This window comes from Mustela nigripes, chromosome 11 (genome assembly GCF_022355385.1).
Source record: "Mustela nigripes isolate SB6536 chromosome 11, MUSNIG.SB6536, whole genome shotgun sequence".
NCBI lineage: Eukaryota > Metazoa > Chordata > Mammalia > Carnivora > Mustelidae > Mustela > Mustela nigripes.
This window is the reverse complement of record NC_081567.1, coordinates 300430-317909: the sequence shown is the minus strand read 5'-3', so window position 1 is coordinate 317909 and position 17480 is coordinate 300430. Positions and strand designations below refer to the sequence as shown.

General features: G+C 57.9%; 1 protein-coding gene across 2 annotated transcripts in view; it reads left to right on the top strand.

The window, feature by feature from the left end:
- Positions 1 to 17480, top strand: part of PRKAR1B (protein kinase cAMP-dependent type I regulatory subunit beta) — a 66705-nt gene that overhangs the window by 22814 nt on the left and 26411 nt on the right. For both annotated transcript variants that reach the window (XM_059414252.1, XM_059414251.1), the window contains exons 5-6: positions 11372 to 11433; positions 12015 to 12061. In XM_059414252.1, the coding sequence (XP_059270235.1) occupies positions 11372 to 11433; positions 12015 to 12061 (109 nt within the window). The remainder of the gene's footprint in view (positions 1 to 11371; positions 11434 to 12014; positions 12062 to 17480) is intronic.

Below are 17480 nucleotides of genomic sequence, written 5' to 3'. Positions count from 1 at the left end.
GCCAGGGTCCTCCAGAACTTAGCCGGCGGGGCTCTGCGTGCTGTCCCCGTGGCTCCTGAAGGCCCAGCCTCCCTGAGCTGCATCCTGTACGGCAACAGCTGGCCGGCCTCGTCCTTCGGGAAGAGCGGCAGTTGCTGGGACTTGGCAAAACAGAGATGGGGTGCTTTGACTCCAGGAGCCGCCATGGGGAAGAGCGACCTCCAGCCGTCAGCTGCTAAATCCCCATTTCCAGACCTGCCCGCAGCGCGGTCTCTGACCCTGCCTGCACCCCTACTGTGAGACTGTTGGCACGAAGCCCTCTCGTAGCAGAGGCTGGCCCCTGTCACTGGGGGAGGGGGGCCGGGTGAGCTCCTCCGGTCGTCCCTCCATCACTCACTCCTTCTTTCGTTCCTTATCCACCCAGGTTCCCCTGACTTTTCCTGAGCTTTTTTTTTTTTTTAAAGATTTTATTTATTTATTTGAGAGAGAAAGAGCACAAGGTGGGTAGGGGCCAGAGGCAGAGGGAGAAGCAGGCTTCCCGCCGAGCAGGGAGCCCAACGCGGGGCTCGATCCCAGGACCCTGGGACCATGACCTGAGCTGAAGGCAGATGCTTCACTGACTGAGCCCCCAGGCGCCTCTCCCCGACCTTTTAGAAAAGACAGTTTTCTAAAGACTAGTTGTGGGGCTGGAAGACATCACTGTCTCCAGAGCTGGTTTTGCCCGGGGACTCACAAGTCTGTGGACCAGGGTTTCCTCCCTGCTGCGGGCCCGGAGAGCCCTTGATCTGCGTGATCTCATGAAGCTCTCAGAGGGACCCTGGGTCAGTGTCTGGCCAGGCCCAGAGGGCTCTTCTCTGCTCTGGGGCAGGGGGTGAACATCAGGGCTGCCAGGTTCCCTGAGCGTGGCCGTGTGCTCTGTCCTGGGCTGGGTGCTGTGAGGGGTCATGAGCTGGGTGGTAGAGCATTGGCTCCTACCCTTGAGAAGCCCTCAAATTCCAGGCCTGAGAGAGTATCAGCACCAAAAGGGAAGGAGCCCAGGGAAGCTTCTAGAAGGTGGAGGGCTTGGGTTACGCTCTGAGAGGCAGCAGTGCTGGAGACTGTTTTGCTGGTAAGTGGAGGCTGAGTCAGGCAGAGGAGCCAGAGGTGTCTAGGGAGAGCCACCTGGGACGACCTTGGGCTCAGGCCTGGCCTTGCCGTTTGCTGGTTATGTGACTTTGGCAGACGACATGGCTTTCGCGAGCTTTGGGAGTGCTCCCTCTGTCTCGGAACGCAGAAGCTCGCTCCCCGCATACTTGCTCCTCAGTGTGTGATTCTGCATCGTTCTAGAGTGGGGAAGGGTCTCTGCCGGACACAGCAGCTAGGGAAGGCCTCTTGGGGGGCCAGGGAATGTTTCACCCAAGACCTGCAAAGTGGAGCATCAGGAGGCTCGTTTCTGGTCTGACCACCAGGGACAGCCCAGGTGGTCAGAGGGGACCAGGTATGGGGGAGGAGAGAGTGACCTGGATCCTGCCTTCTGCGGGCCGGGGTCTTCTAGCAGGACACTCGGACCCTGGGGTGCAGGCCCTCCAGGGGCCACTCACAAAGGGTCAGAATCCCCAGTTTCAGCTTCAGATTCATATTTGGGTCTGAGTGGCTGGAGATGTGTTTACAGTTGCTGTCACCTTTCCCAGCCTTTTCTCTTAGAATGACCTCCAGCGTGAGAGGGGGTCTTACCTGGGTGGGTTGCCTGGAGTTGTAGAACCCTTAGGCCACCAGACATTGAGACAGAGACCATTTTCAAGCAAAGTGCAAAAAAATCAGTGCAGGTATAGAACCTCTAAGTGAGAGGCGTCTGGATGGTTTAGTCGGTTAAGCATCTGACTCCAGATTTAGGCTCTGGTCTCTGTGCTCAGCGGGAAGTCTGCTCCTCTCTCTCTCTCTCCCTCTCCCTCTGCCCCTTCCCTCACTTGCACGCCTGCTTTTTCTAAAATAAAGAAATAAATCTCTTAAGAAAAGCCCCTGAATGCCATGTTTCCAGAACAATTGTAATCTTTCAATTCAATAGTTTATAAAAAAAATGTTAGTGTTTATGTTTAGTCAGCCAATATTAAAAAATACTCCGTGCTCAGTGACGTCTTGTTTTCAGTAGCTGGTGAGTGTCTGGCCACAGGGGCGTATGGGTTCTTGGAGAGATGGGGCCAGTGGGACGCAGGTATACAGGAGGCATCTATTACAGGAGCCAGTGTGCATGGTTGAGGAGGCTGAGACCCAGCAGGGCTGGCCGTGTGGTCCGGCCAAGTCTGAGGGCCTGAGACCCGGGAGCCTGGCTGGGTGTGCTCCAGGGACAGGAGAAGGCAATGTCCCAGCTCAAGCAGAGAGTCCACTCCCCTGCTCCCCGTTTTGTCCCCTTAGACCCTCAATGGATGGGACAGGGCCCGCCTGCCTCGGGGATGGCCATCTCCCCTCAGCCCTCTGGCTCAGGTGTTCATCTCCTCCAGAAGCACCCCGCAGCCTGGAGAGAACATTTGGCTGGCTGTCTGGACATCATCTGGGCATGCCACGTCCCAGTCAGCAGACACTTAACCCATCACACTACGGGTTTGTAGTGCCCGGGTCTGTTTACAGAGGGACAGGGCAGGTGGTGTCTGTCTGCAGCCGGCCAGAAATCACCTACTGTGCAACTCAGTAAACATGCAACAAAACATTTTAGCTGTTAACTTAGAAACACTTGCCCTGTTGGGAAGCATCACGGGCTCAGATCTGCCAGGCCACCCCACTCCTGTGTGACAGTGAGCTTAGCTGATGGACCTTCTTGATTGAACCGCCTTCCTCTTACCAGGGGGCCAGTGGCCCACGGAAGCATTTGTCTTGGTTTTAATTTCATTTGTTTAACATGGCTTGTTCTTAATTACCTGGGGCTGTGATGGCCTGTAGTTCAAAGCTAATCATCTCATGGAACAATTAATTCGTAATCCATTTTATGTGGCTCATTGTGGGTTCAGGGGTCGCGGCCAAGAACAGGCCCATTTCCAAGTGATGCTTTCGCAGAGAGCAAGGTTTGATTGTGTGGAAATGATGATGATTCTGCAAGTGGCTCAGTTCAGGGAGCGTTCTGCTGTTCTTCTCAGTGATTTTATAGCCGTTGTTAGAATCTAGGAAGGAAGCAATGGTCTTCTGATGCCCTCTCCACCTGCCACACTGCCCCTCAGCACTTGGATTTGTAGAACCGGAAAAGTTCATAAACATTAGACTTTCCCAGTTTGGGGATTTGTGCACCACCCGTCCAGAAACACTGAAACTCCTCTTAGAAAGGTAGCGTGAGGCTGAGAGTTTGGGGGGAGCTGCAGCTCCTGAGATCCAGGGTCCCGGGTCTTGCTGGGCCCAGCGTGAACTTGACCATGGCCGCCCTGTGTCTGGACTTACCTGCATGTGTGTCTGTGGGCACACGACATACCAGATCTGCGCCCCTGTCTGCTGTCTGGGGGCCGTGTGGCAACATCGCAGAGCCTGCCATGGCATATGAAGGAGACAGTATATGTAAACACACACAGCACCCTGATGTCCATCCACGTGGTCCTTGTGATGTGAGGGCGCTGCCTTCCATGCACAGAAGCTGTGACTGCGTTTTCCAGCCTTGGGGTCATTACAGGGCCTTCCGTTGTGCTGCCGTCAGGCACCCCTGAGTTCACCACTGTGTCCAGTTAAAGCAAACTAGAGGCAAAATGAAAGGCGCGGCCCTGCTGGGGCTCCAGTGACAACAGTGCATTTCCTAGAATGTGCTGGGAGCTCTGGTATAAGGTCCGGGAGATTCGATGGGGGTTTCTTTAAGAGTTCTGCACAGGCGAGATCCTAAGGACACTGACGGGAGGTTCAGTCTGATCAAGAACGCAAGGTCAGCTTGCAAAAATCACCTGTTCCCATATACAAGCAACAACCTTGTGCAAACTGAGATGAAAAATGCAATGTCGTTATGGTCACTCTAAATTGAGTGAAAAGCTTAGGTCCAGACTCCACGTTTGCAAGATGTGTGAAGTGAAAATTACAAAATGCTGAGGAAACAAGTCAGAGAGCCCCAAGTAAACGGAGAAATGTACCGTGTCCGTGAGTTAGAAGACCCCGCATAGTAAAGATGTCACTTGTCCCCAGATTGAGCTGTGGGTTTAATGCAATTGCTCCCAAGATCTCAGCAGTGTTTCAGATTGACGTAGATAAGCTCAGGCTTATGCTAAAGCTGATATGGGAGGGTTCAGAGCCTGGGAGCATGAAAACAACATGGCAGAGTATGAGATAGTATGGGGGGGAGGCTGGTCGGTGCAGACGCACAGCCCCAGGGGCACCACAGAGGAGCCACACGAGAGGACGCAGGGGGTGGGGAGGGTTGGCTTTCAATGCGGGCCTCGACCGAAATCTCCCATCTTATTCAGAATTTAACTCAAAATGGATCACAGACTTAGCATAGGGCTGTGAAACTGGGAGGGGAAGATCTTTGGGCCCTAGGACTGAGCAGCAGAGTTCCTCAATATCAGGGCTGCGATCTGTGAAAGGAAAAGCAGTCGGCCAGCCTCCTCACAGGGGAGGCATTTGCTCCTTGAAGGGCCCTGGGAGGAGGGAAGACACGCTTGCAAGCCACCGGCCCAGATGAGGCTGGGTGTCAGGAGCACTCGAGAACCTCCCCAAGTCAGCAATGCAAAACGAATCCGTCTGCTGAGAAATTGGGCAGAAGGCGGGGGGGAGACCCTTCCCTGAAGACGGGAACACACGCAAGAACAGATACTCCGACCACCAGCGTCTAAGGAGACGGGAGTTTGTGCACGGGATGCCAGGGGCCGCACTTGTCTGGTCGCTGGGAGGAGCGGCAGGCAGGGCCCTGCGAGCTGGCGGGGATGCGGAGAAGCGGGGTCATGGCTCCGGGAAATGTCAGATGGTAGACCCTGGAAAACCAGGCCTGAACTGCTGGCCATGTGACCCAGCAGCGGCGCTCTCGGGCATTTGTCCCAGAGCAGTGGCGGCACAAGGCCGTATAAACACCTGCGTGTTAGTTTTCCCATTTTTCTTTTCTTTCTTTCTTTCTTCCTTCCTTCCTTCCTTTCTTTCTTTCTTTCTTTCTTTCTTTCTTCCTTTTTTTTAAAGATTTATTTATCCGAGAGAGGGAGAGCACAAGCAGGGGAAGTAGCAGAGGAGGCAGAGGGAGAAGCAGACTCCTCGCTGAGCAGGGACCCCCCCACCCCCGACGGGGGACTCGATCTCAGGACCCTGGAATCATGATCCCAGCAGCTTTATTTGTAATAGCCCCAAACCAGAGACCACCCAGCACTCTGCACAGTAGACTGGGCATTCTGGGTGTTTTGGGTTTGCTGTCCAACCTCCACAGCCGCTAGCCGGGAGGAACCGGCCACCTGGGGTCACTGTGCTCCAGCTGTCGGAGAAGGAGGGGTTGTCTGGGGCAGGAGATGACTCAGGACCCACCCCCACTGGAGGAGCCTCGGCGCCCTGTGAGGTAACTGTGCCCTCTGCCAGTCACTGTGCCTGTGAGCTCGCTTCTCTCTATGGCGTCATTTTACAGATGGAGAAACTGAGGCTCAGCTTGGCTTGTGGTCACCCTGCAGGCGTGTGATGGATTTTGACCCTCTTCCTGGCTACAGAGCCCAGCAGCCTCATACCTCTCTGTGCTGTGCTCCAGAGAACTGAGGGTCCCAGCGCTGGGCCTTCCCTCCACCTGCTGCATCGTGGCAGGAGCTGTGTGTTTCCCTGCACTGTGCCAGGTGTGGAGTCCCAGGGGCCTTGGAGGTGCCAGACATGGCCCACATGTTCCAGCTCCCCAGGGAGCGGCCTACGGCTGCCAGACTTGGCCTCTCACGGCTTGGGCATGCCGGGGCACCAATGTCCGCACAGCCCCCCTGGACCCCCTCGGTGCTCCCTCAGAGAGGGCAGTGAGGCCTATGGGTGTGGACGTGCAGCCAGTCTGGAGTCCAGGAAACTCCCATGAGCAGCTGGGAAGGCCCCCTGCACTGTGGAGAGCACTGGGCAGTGTGGGCCTCCCGAGACCTGTGTTCCCCCAGGAGAAGCCCTGGCTGTGGGCTGCGGGACAGTGAACCTTAATCCCCGTTCCTAAGGGGCTCAGACCAACCATTCTGCAAACGAGCACGAGAGCCAAGGAGCCCTGACTGGTGTGCAGGGGGAGGAGTCCCAGGGATTTCTTGGAAGAGGTGAAGACAGACCAGGCTGGGGAGCTCTGTGCACCTCAGGTGTCCCACCCGAGGAGTCCGGGATGGGGGGGCGAACGTGCTTGCCCACTGTCTCCGGCTAGCCTGCTGGGAGGCCATGCTGACCCCGGCCGAACCTCAGATGAGTTGCTGCTGGCGGGCTTTTCTCTGCGCTACTGCTGCCCCCCCTCAACCTGACCCAGAGCTGGAAGCCCGGTCCTGGCTGCCAGCATGAACTCCTTGAAGAAAGATCCAGCATCTGAGTCTCAGGAGATGGGCCCTTAGAGGTGACTCCCTCTCTCCTTGGCTCCCAGGCCCTGTTTCTGAGCCCGTCGTGCAGAAGTGTGATGAGATTTCCAGCCAAGCTTGGTTACATGTGGGACATGGGCCTGACCCAGAGCCTTTGGTGCCCGTCCTCTGTTTCTAGTTGATACGCCATAAAAACCATTACTGGACCCCCCAGGTCGAGGAGCCACCTGCTGATGGCTGTCCACTCAGGGGCACGGATACCTCTTGTGAAGTCTTTGCCAGGTGGCAAGCCGGGCTAGTCTTTCTCACCTATGTTCTTGCCACAGGCTGAGGCAGGAAGGATACTGGTCCTCTGTGTTTGTTGAATGGCTAGAAGGCCCCATCTACCCTTGTTTTGCTGGTGTCTCTAGAGGCAGGCACTGCATGTGTCTTGTTCTCCATGGTCTCCCGGTGGCTGAATCAGAGTTGAGTGTGGCCCCAACGGATGGATGGTGCTTGACCCTCCAGTCAGGCCTGTGTGCCTAAGAAACCATGGCAGCCCCTGAGGCAGAGGCCCCCCGGGGTTTACAAACACCGTGTTCCTGGGGCTCCAGCAGAAGTGGGTGGGACCTCACATCTCAGCACAGTCCTCAGCGATGCCTGAGTTATCACTGTTTAGAGAGAATTATTTAGAAACTCGCAGTCTGTAGAGAAAAACAGTGAGCTTTCACCCAAACAGTGGAGACGCCTACACACAACCCAGGGCCACTGTGTCTGGAGCGCTGGCTCTGTCCCTCCTGCTGAGACCTGCAGCGTCCAAGAGGACATTGCCGTGGTGCCCAGCACCCTAGGGCGTTGTCTTAGGCCTAGGATGCTGCCTTCTTTTGGTGACAGTGGCCCGCAAGCCAAATAGCCAGGGAGAGATTCTCCCCAGGGCACAACAGCAGGTTTGGGTCTTTCAGACCTACTTCTAGAGGGGACGGACTGATGTCAGGGGCACTTTCCCCATCCGTGCGTCATTCTGGAGTCAGCAAAACACACTCGTGAGCACTGGACATGTTTCCTGCAGTCTGGGTGGTCTCTGTTCTTTCTGGTCCTCGTCAACACACACGCATGACTTTGTGCAGACCTACCATGGTGCATCTGAGCCATGTGGCTCTCTGCTCTCCTGACGTCACCAGTTGGGGGTAGGACATGCTTCTTGCTTGGACCCCAGGTCCCCCTGTGCATCCAAAAGTCTCACATCTTTCAAAACAGGACGTTTCAAGAAATGAGGGCAGGCCAAGACCTTCTGGCTTCATTCGCATTCACTCCCAGGGGTTCCTGAGATCTGCGTGACCGTCTTTGCAGGACTAGGAGAAAGGGCTCCCCGCTGCTATGTGTGTGGGATCTGGAAGTGGCAGAAACGCTGGCTGAAGCTCCTGACCAGGCTTCGCGAGCATCAGTACCTGGGTTAGGCTCCCAGAGCTCTAGGAGGGCGGACGAGCTGCTGTGCCCATTCTACAGACAGATGAGTTAAGTCCTTAGAGATTCAGCCCCTTGGGTCTCTCCAGGCAAGTTTACAAGTGGCGGCAGGTCCCTGGGTTGCTATCAGGATGACCCCCCCCCTTGTGAAGAAGTCCTACATGGGCACTTGCCACGCCCAGAGCGTGAGCCACACGGGCAGCTTGGCACATACATGTGGCCGAGGGTCGGGAATCCATGCCCTTCCGGGGATCGTGGCAGACCCGAGAGCTTGTGCTCTGACCAGTGTGGGGGAGTGGGCTGAGGTCTTGCTTTGTGAGAGCGCAGGATCCATGTTGCTAGAGCTTCCTTTTATTTTTCGAAGAAAAGCCCAAAATTTGGATTTTTCTAACTCTGTCAATCTTTAAACGTTGGGAACTAACTTTGAAAATGGTCCCACGTTAGCACGTGAAGAAATAGAAAATGAGGAGCAATCGATTAACGCCAAGAAAGTCCACACCCCCCCACTCCCCAGTCCCCATCCTCCCACCTGTCCAACCACCATCCATCCATCCATCCATCCAACCTCTGTCCTTCCAACCATATCATACCAAAGACCTATGGTGAGTCAGACGGCCGGCACGGAGGGAGGCAGGAGGGCTGTGAAGGAGCCTTGTGTGGATGTGGATGGCCTTTCCCTGTCGTGAACAGGCTACTGAGGCCTGAGCGGTGCCTGTGATCTTGTCCCCTGAGGGTGGCGTGGGCGCTTCCGTACGTGTCCTGGCTGTTGCAGATCATCTTGGAATATTACGCCCGTGGCCCCCTCAGCACTGGGGTGGTCGCTGGGCCTGCCTGACCTCATGGCATGAAGCGGGAGCACGGAAGCCCAGCCTACGATGCTGCAGGCCGATTCTCAAAGCAGTTTGCTGCGTTTCCGTGCTGTCGATTTCACTGGTTTTTCTATTTACTCTACTTTACACCCATAAACCCTTAATCTGGAAGGGCTGTGTAGGCAGAAGCGGAAAGCAGAGGTGTCTGTGCTACAGCAGGGCAGAGAACCAACCCCTGACCTGGAGGGACAAAACCCAACAGTACCGATAGATAGTTATAATTCAAGCACAGTTAACAGGTGATGCCCCTGGCCCCGTCCCTCCTGGTCCAAAGCTGAGGGTCCCTCGGCTGCTTGGGCTACCTTGGGAGTGTAGGGGGTTTCTGGTGAAAAGCGCCCACGGGGCTATAGGGACACTGGGATAAGGCAAGCAGGCACTTCAGCTGCTTCCTGCAATCAAGGGAGCAGCACCTGCTCTGGCCTGGGTCCACCCGGGAGCCTGAGGACCCCACCATCGGGCTGAGTGGGGGGGGTCAGGGAGCAGCCTCTTTGTCAGGGCTGCCTCTGGGACTGGAGGGCTCTGCCTCCTAGCAATGACCAGCACCTCTCCCTGGCCGATGACTTCCCTGGGGTTGGCATCAGGACCTCCCACCACCTGAGACCTGGAAGGCCCTGTGCCCCCAAACACACCACCCCTTCCATGCCTGGAGGCCTTGCTTAGCCCCGGGCGCCCCACAGAGCCCTGCGCAGGAAGACAGAAGGGCGGCCCGGCCTCACCTCTTCCCAGCTGTGGGCCTTGGCAGAGACCCTTCGCGTCTCTGGTTTCCTCGTCTGGATGAGACAGCCGCGGGTCTGACCTCAGAGCAAGCGGACAAATGAAGAGCGCTCGGCCAGTGCTGGTCCCATCCTTGGGGCCTCCCGGAGTGAGGACTGGAACATCTTCACAGTTCTGTGTCCCCGGGCCTGGCAGAGCCCTGATGCCTGAGTGCCAAGCCCAGTGTCCCGGATCCTGGCGGGGGCGGTGGGACCCACGTGTCCGACTCCCTGAGATGCGGGCGACAGCTTCAGGAAAGCCTTCCAGAGGTCACTTCCAGACTAGAATAGAAAACCGGTTTTCTTTTCCCAGCAGAAGCAAACAGGGGCTTTGAATACCATTAAGTGCTAAGAAGCAGGAAGGATTGGGTTTTGTTTGAGGACTCAAGATGGGGAAAGAGAGGGCCTCTTGGGGGGTTGGGCCGAGCCAGCGGGAGCGCGAGCGTCTGTCCCATATGCTGCCTGTGTCCAAGCCTTGGTGATGAACTGGGGGGCGCTGGGGCCTTATCTTCTTCCAGAGGAAGTGGGGCTCTCTGACTTTGCTGTTCACAGATTGGGATCCGTTGCTCTTAACGTACCCTGTGTGGTCAGTGGGGGGCTGGGTCAGGCCCAGGGACGACAGCCGCTAGGGGATTCACCACATCCGCATTTCTCCGTGGAAGCACACATCAAGAAACAGGACCTCCGTGTGAATGATAGCCATAGGCCTTTTCACAGGTTCATCTGTGTGCCATAGCCCGCCGGCCGTGTGTGCGGGAGGCAGTGGGCTGGGGCCCACCGTGGGGCTTGATGGCCGTGCAGAGCCCCTGACCAGGCTGCGCGTGGTGCTGGGTCCTAGGGTTGGCTTCACTGGTAATGGCATCTGGGGAAATATTTTACCATTACCACTGCAAGTTTCTAAACAGTGAGGTAGGAATTGAAAAATCATTTCTTAGCGATCTGCTCATTTTGAGATCCCTGATGCTGTGGTTTTGAAGAAATGCAGAAAACCAGACCAGACCCGTCTGCTCCCCCGGGGAAGGTGTGGTTGAGAAGGGCCGCCCAGGCCAGGGGACAGACACCAGGTCTGTGCCGAGTGGGGAGGAGATGGGGCTGGGAGCTACTACTTTGAGAAAGACTTGTTAGCATTTCCTGGACCCTGGGAACAGCAGGGCCCAGGCGGCTCACATATCTGATTCCACGTTTGCTCCTGGCGGCTGGGCGCCCAGCCCGGATTCAGTGCCTATGAGTCCCCCCTGAGGTCGGACTAGCCTGAGCAGACGGGCGAAGGTCTCTGAGACTCTTCTGGTGGGAGGAGGCAGGCCGCCCTGAGCTCTGCCCCAGAAAGGCCCCAGCTGCCCGCTTGTCCGTCGGGAACCTGTGGGGGATGGGGTGCTGTCTCTTGAAGGCCGCTGTGCATTTTAGGAGCAAGAGCCTGGCCCCTGACACTGCATTCTCCTTGCGGTCAACAGAGACAGAGTCCCCAGTGGGCACACTCCCCCTCCCCACTGTCCGTGTCCTGCCTGTTTGGCCCATTCCACCGCCATAGTTGGGAAATTAAATGGCCCAGCTGCCTGCTGGCACCACTGGAGTCAGGCTCTCCAGCTTCTGTGTGTCTAACATGTCATTCTGTATCTGGGGTCTCAGGACGCTGCTTGAGGGGAAGCGTCTCCCCTTGGGTAGCTTGCAAAAGATAGTGTTTTCATAGGATGGTGTTTGCCGCTGGGAGAGGGGGTGTGTTATGTTTTTTGTGTCCAGAGCAATGTGTCCGGTGTGATTCCATTTTTGACAGACCCTTTCTGTCCCCATGTGGGGAGCCAAGCCCTTCACTCCATGGGAGGAGATGCCGTGAGGTCCTTGCGTGCGCCCCCCCCCCCCGTCACTTCGGCTCTGACACATGGTGTGTTTTCTCTTCCAGTGACATCTTCGATGCCATGTTCCCTGTCACGCACATCGCTGGGGAGACCGTCATACAGCAAGGTAGGTCTCCTGCTTCTCTGAGCCAGAGCGCTGGGGCCGTGGGCCATGGCCGTGCCTGGGGGTGAACACAAAACCCGTTGTCCGCACTTGAGGAAGGTCACTAATGAGACAGAGCATGTCACTTAGCACGCCCATTAAAAGAGTCAAACAGGAGCACCTGGGTGGCTCAGTGGGTTAAGCCTCTGCCTTCAGCTCAGGTCATGATCCCAGGGTCCTGGGATCGAGCCCCGCATCGGGCTCTCTGCTCAGCAGGGAGCCTGCTTCCCCCTCTCTCTCTGCCTGTCTCTCTGCCTACTTGTGATCTCTGTCAAATAAATAAATAAAATCTTTAAAAAAAAAAAAAAAAGAGTCAAACACCTCACGTGAGACATGGGTGACTGCGCCACGGGGGACCATGTGCCGGCCGCATACTGTGTCCGTGGGTGGTCTTTGTAATAAGCTTTATTTTTAAACAAGGGAAAACCGGTGGGACGCAGAGTTGCATGGCCTCCGGGAAGTGAGGTACTGCGCCCGGGGAGGCCATGAGTGCCATACGCGGTCCCCTCCACAGTGTCTACAGCCTCTGCTTTCTTTCATTCCAGGGGACGAAGGGGATAACTTCTATGTGATTGACCAAGGAGAAGTAGACGTGAGTGTCCCTTACCCGCTCTGGAAGGTCGCGCCTCTGTCCGCGGCAGGCTCAGTGAGGGAGCGTGTCTCATCTAAATGGCAGGAGGTGGGGCCTGCACCTGTGGGCGGGGGTCCTTGCAGCTCGGCTGGACCCTGCCCAAGGCAGCGGCTGCAGATGTGGGCCTCCTCCCCCGCCGTGGGCATCAGGGCCTTGGCAAATGGGCAGGAGGGAGCAGTTTATGGACGCAGAGGCCAGGACGATGGCTGTCCTGCCCACATGACCTGGAGCCCCACCGTCTGGCAGAACAGCGTTCCTTCCTGTTCCTGTTCACCCTGCTCTGTCCACTTCGCCGGTCACGGGCTGAGGGACACGCGGTGTGGACCTGCTCCCCGTGGGGGAGGCCCGCTCCTGTATCCGCGTGTCCCCAGCTCCATGCGGGGCCCTGGCCGAGGGCTGAGGGCATCCCTCCCTGGGCCCGCAGGCTGCCGTCCACGTAGGTCCTCGCCGACTGCACCTGAGTGCTCCGGTCTCCGGTAAAGCCCTCCAACGGGCTTCTCTTCGAATGAGGCCCAAGCCCTTTGCGAGGCCACGGGTTGGGTCTGAGCCCACGGTGTTCTCTCACTGTCTGTGATCCATGGGCGCCTTGCTGCCTCTGCGGGGCCCCCACCGCCCCCTCCTGTCCTCCATTGCCTCCCTCTGTCATCCCTCCTCGGCCTATGCATCTGGCTCATGGCTCTCTCTCTGGCCAGAGCAGCCTCCTTCCATGACTTGGCTCAGTCTGTGGTTGCACATGGGTCCCCTCTGGGCCTGGGGGATCTCGGTCCCTGCACATCTCCCCCTGCACCACAAAGGTAGGATGTGACTGACAGGGAGGTGGCTGGCTTGGCCTGCTCATCCTGGCAGGACACCCTGCCCGCCGCCCAAGGGAGGTCCCAGAGCCTGGCCCCAGGGCCCCCTTGGGATGGGACAGGGGCTGACCAGCCATCCCCAGGCTCAGTGTGCCAGCTACCTCATGCCGTGCCAGGAGCCGTAGCTGGCTTTTCTTGAGGCGGGGGACCCATGGAAGCAGTCTGGGGAGTGGGAAGAGTGAGGTCACCTTCTTGCAACCAGAACTCTCCAAATATGATGTCTTGGCAGGTCCAGCCTCCCAGCACTAGGCTCAGAGGCTCAGGTACAAAGGCGGCTTTAAGGTGCTCGCCGGACTGGGCTTGCCTGAGCCAGGATGTCCGGGCCCCGTGGGTGGACGTCTGCGTCCGGCTCTAGTCTCAAATTTGGGCCAGCCAGCCCTTGAAGGGACAGGCAGTGACCTGTGGGGCCGCCCTGTGATGCCCCTCGGGGTCCCCTGCCAGCCCGTCCGGGTTCCTGGCTGGCTGGCGGGCAGGGAGCCCTCCTGTGATGTGGGACACTCTGGGCAGTGCAGCCGTGTGGGTGAAGGCCACATTTAAGGGAATCAAAAGAGCTCAGTCAGGAATCTGGGATGAAAAAGTGGCATGTTGGCTAGCCGGGGTGAGTTATGGGGTATGTATTATAATAATGACTGTTATTACTGCTCGCGGTGTGAAATCGTCCCAGATGCTCTGAGGCCTCGAGCGCCTTCCAGGACAGAGTGGAGTGACCTGTCTGACCTGGCCCAGGGTCGTGCCCAGGATGGTGTCAAGGCTGCTGAGCCCGGTTCTTAGGCCTCAGGGATAATGGTCTCGCTGGGGGGCAGAGGGGAGACACTAAGTGCCGATGCCCCACAGGAGGCAGGTTCCCCTGGACCCCACCGTGGTCCTCTGCCTGGCCAGGCTCGGGGCTGGGCATCGTGAGTGCCCCCTCCCCTTCTGCAGGGTGGACGCTGCCCTCTGACCAGAGGCGCCCGAGGGGAACGGCCAGGTGACCCGTGCCAAAAGCGCTAGGTTCAGTTTAAATTATGGTTTTCCAGAGAGACACCGCAGCATGTGTGTTGCCAAGAGCTATAATCCATTTTTCTAAGTATAAAAATATCTTCCAATTTGTTTTATTCGTGGAACATAGCATTTCTACTTAAAAGGATACTCAGCTGCCGATTTTAGGGCTCAGGAACGTAGTTCTGTCTGAGGCCTGGCTCCTCCCTAATCCTGCGAGGCCTTCACTATTTTCGGACCCTCCTTTGTGCTGGGACCCTCCCGCCCTCCGGCTGCTGCCCCATCTGGTTCCCAGCCTCTGAGGCGGTGTGAGACCTCTGAGCTGCATCCCTGGGACCGGGCTGCCCAGGAGGCGGCTGTCTGGTTCCATGGGTCACTGTCAGTCGTTCAGTGTTTGCCTGGAGCTCTGGTTGTTGGTTTTTTTTTTTTTTTAAATTGCTAAAACAAAATTTGCCATCTTCACCACTTCTCAGTGCCCAGTTCAAGGGCACCAAGCATATCCACGCTGCTGTGCAGCCGTCCCCCCGTCTGGCTCCAGAATGTTCCACTGCCCCCACGGAGACCCTGTCCCTGTGGCGCGCAGAACCCCCAACCTCTCCCACAACCCTAGCCGCACCATCTGCTCTCTGTGTCTGTGAGTCTGATGACTCTGGGACCTCGTGTGCGTGGGGTCCCCTTGCGTGTCCTGTGTCTGGGTCGTGTTCTCAGGGCTTGTCCCCCATGGGGGCAGAGGTCCGGTTTCCCTCTAAGGCTGTCGTGTGGACAGATCCCACTGTGCCTCTGTTCATATCAGGGGAGACCTGCATTGCTCCCACCCCTTGGCCGTCACGCATCTCGCTGTTACGGGCACAGGTGTCTGGCCTTGCTGTGCTGGGACAGTGGTCTCCATCATTCGTCATTGGTTCACCCGGGCCCAGCTCTGAAGCTTTTCTGCAGTATCTTGGGGTATTCCAACCCATTTCTCCACAGAGCGCGTCTGGGGATGCCCTTTCCATTCTCTGCTGAGGCCCCGGCAGCCCAGCCCACTGATGGGGAGGGACCTCAGAGGCCCCATCAGTCACTGGTGGTGACGTTCATACAAACCTCACTCCTGCTCCATGTTCAGGAGGGGCGCTCAGGATCCCCCCATAATACCTCCCTGAGAGCTCTTGAGTGCGGTTGGCATGGGAGAGGGCAGGAGGAGGGCCGTGCACCCAGACGGCTTCGGGGCTCCCCTGGGGGGAACCCTAACGGAGACGGAGCCCACACGGCCCGGCAGACGGGAGCTTTGGGACGACACCTGTGCAGGGCGGGGTGGGGGGGGTTGCTCTGTGAGCAGTCAACTGAGCACCCCCTGGCCTCCATTGAGCTGAGGGACTGTGGTGGGAAAAGCAGCACCTGGAGGCAGAGCTTCTGCTCCCTTCAGGCCGCTGTGGGCAGCCGGCTGAGGGCCCAGGACCCAGGTGCCTGCTCGCCACAGGGATGCACCCGCTGCTCGAGGCAGGAGCCTGGGAGGTGGGAGGAGACAGGCCGTTGGCTTTTCTCATCATCTGTGAGGGCAGAACAAAGGTTTGGCCAGTATGCAAACCACGGCCCCTTGGAGAACCCTGGGCCCTGGTGTTCTGTCGCCACGGCCCAGATGCTTTCCGCTGGTCCATCTTTGTTTCCTGGGGAGCAGAGCGCTGCCCCGAGATGCGCAGGTCAGGGAGGGCAGGCAGCGGAGCAAGGGGGCAGCATGCCCTCAGCCCCCATCTGTGCCTGAGGCTCCAGATGCCAGGGTCACAGCTCGGGACTTGACTGAGCAGGACCTTGTGCCTTCCGTCCCATCACCCTCCACTTCCTGCCACTTCTGCGTGGAGCAGAAGCAGCGTGTCTGGTGTGGGCCACGTCACTAGCCACCTGGGGCCACGCCGGTCCCTGGGCCTTGGCCCTAGGCTCTGACCCAGCCAGTGGGACTGCTGGGCCCACCAGCTATAGCCACCTGTGGAGTGACTCCCCGCTCCCTCCTGCTGCCCTCCGGCAGCCCCCCCCATGCTGTTCTCCACACTCCACCAGAAGGAGCGTCACAGTGCAACCCGGTATCGTGCTGCAAACTTCTGTGGCTTTGCTTCTAGAATAACATCCCAGCCCTTCCCTCCCCTACCACGACTCCCACCCGCTGGGCATCTCTCCTTGCTTGGTCATGCCGCATCTAGTGCCCTCCATTTTACTGTGGCCCCGGGGCCTTTGCACATCCTGTCCTCAGCCTCAATTGCCCTTCTCCCACATCTCATGCTGGCCCTGATGCTCAGAACCTGGCTCACGTTCTCCTTCATGGAGAGCCCTCTACGCACAGTCACTGCATGGTCCTTCTGAACGCTGTGCCTCCTGTTCTTGCCACGCCTGGAGCGTGCTCCATGATGAACGGGTGTTCGTACGATCGTTCACCTGCAGACTTTCTCCCAGCTGGTGGGTGAGTCCCTGTGGACAGGAACCCACCTGCCTTTCCCTGCTGACCGCCAGCACTTAGAACATGCGGGACACAGAGGGGCGCTCAGTCCACACTGGGGGGCGATGGGCAGATGGATGGATGAATGCAGGAATGCAGAAGGCCGGGTGGGAGCTCTGGGTTCAGCCAGAGAAGTCGCTGTCAGTGGTGGGACCACAAGTGTAGCCCAGTGGGGCCTCCCACCATTTTTCTTCTAGAAGAAGAAGAAGAAACAAAAAATGAAACAAAGCAAGAAGTAGCCCCTTTGAACGCCAGCTGGGGTGGGGCCCAGGGCTGCACTGGCTGCGGTGACAGAGACCAGTGTCCCGAGAAGGATGGCCCCTTTGTGCTCTGTGGGGCAACCCGCAGTGTGGTCCTGGGCCCGTCTGGGGCTCCACACAATGGTTTTCTCTGACGCCTCACAGGGAGTTCTCCGAGGCCTGGGCTTCTGGGCAGGAAGGGGGTCCCCGGCGGCCTTTGGCAGTGACGCACAGGTCCCCTGAGTTCCCTGGGTCCTGTCCTGCTCTGCTGAGCCCCCTTTCTCTGTCCCCTGGTGCGTGTGCTCTTTTGCTCATGGGCATCTGCCCCCACCATGCAGCTGGTTGCAGTGGTGCCTTCTGAGCCCCCTCAGGTGGGAGGGGGAGACCCCCCGCACCCCCAGCCACTGTGTCAGGCAGTTTCCTCACACAGACCCACATTCCCGAGTTTCTGTTGCCACCCGACTTGAAGAGGCCCCTGGGAAGACGTGCCCTGTGCACTGGTTGGGGGGCGCCCTTGAGTTCAGCTGTTGGGGACAGTGTTTGCAACACCTGTGCACACACAAGGGCCTGGCTTTCACCCTGGTGAAGTTGCAGGGAATGTGCGTCCCTCACCGCATGGGTGCCTGCTCTGGCTGTGAAAAACAGAGCACCAAACCCAACAGCTCGAACCTGGAGCCACAGAAGGATGCACGCCATGGTTCCTTCTTGCGGAGCCGTGCTTGCTGGAGGGAACCTGTCACCTGAGGGGTCCCGGGGGAGCAGGGCCGCGTCACCGAGATGCAGAGCTGGATCCAGGCATGTGGGTGTTTGTGAGTCAGACCTCCGTGGGCAGGACTTCACAGGAA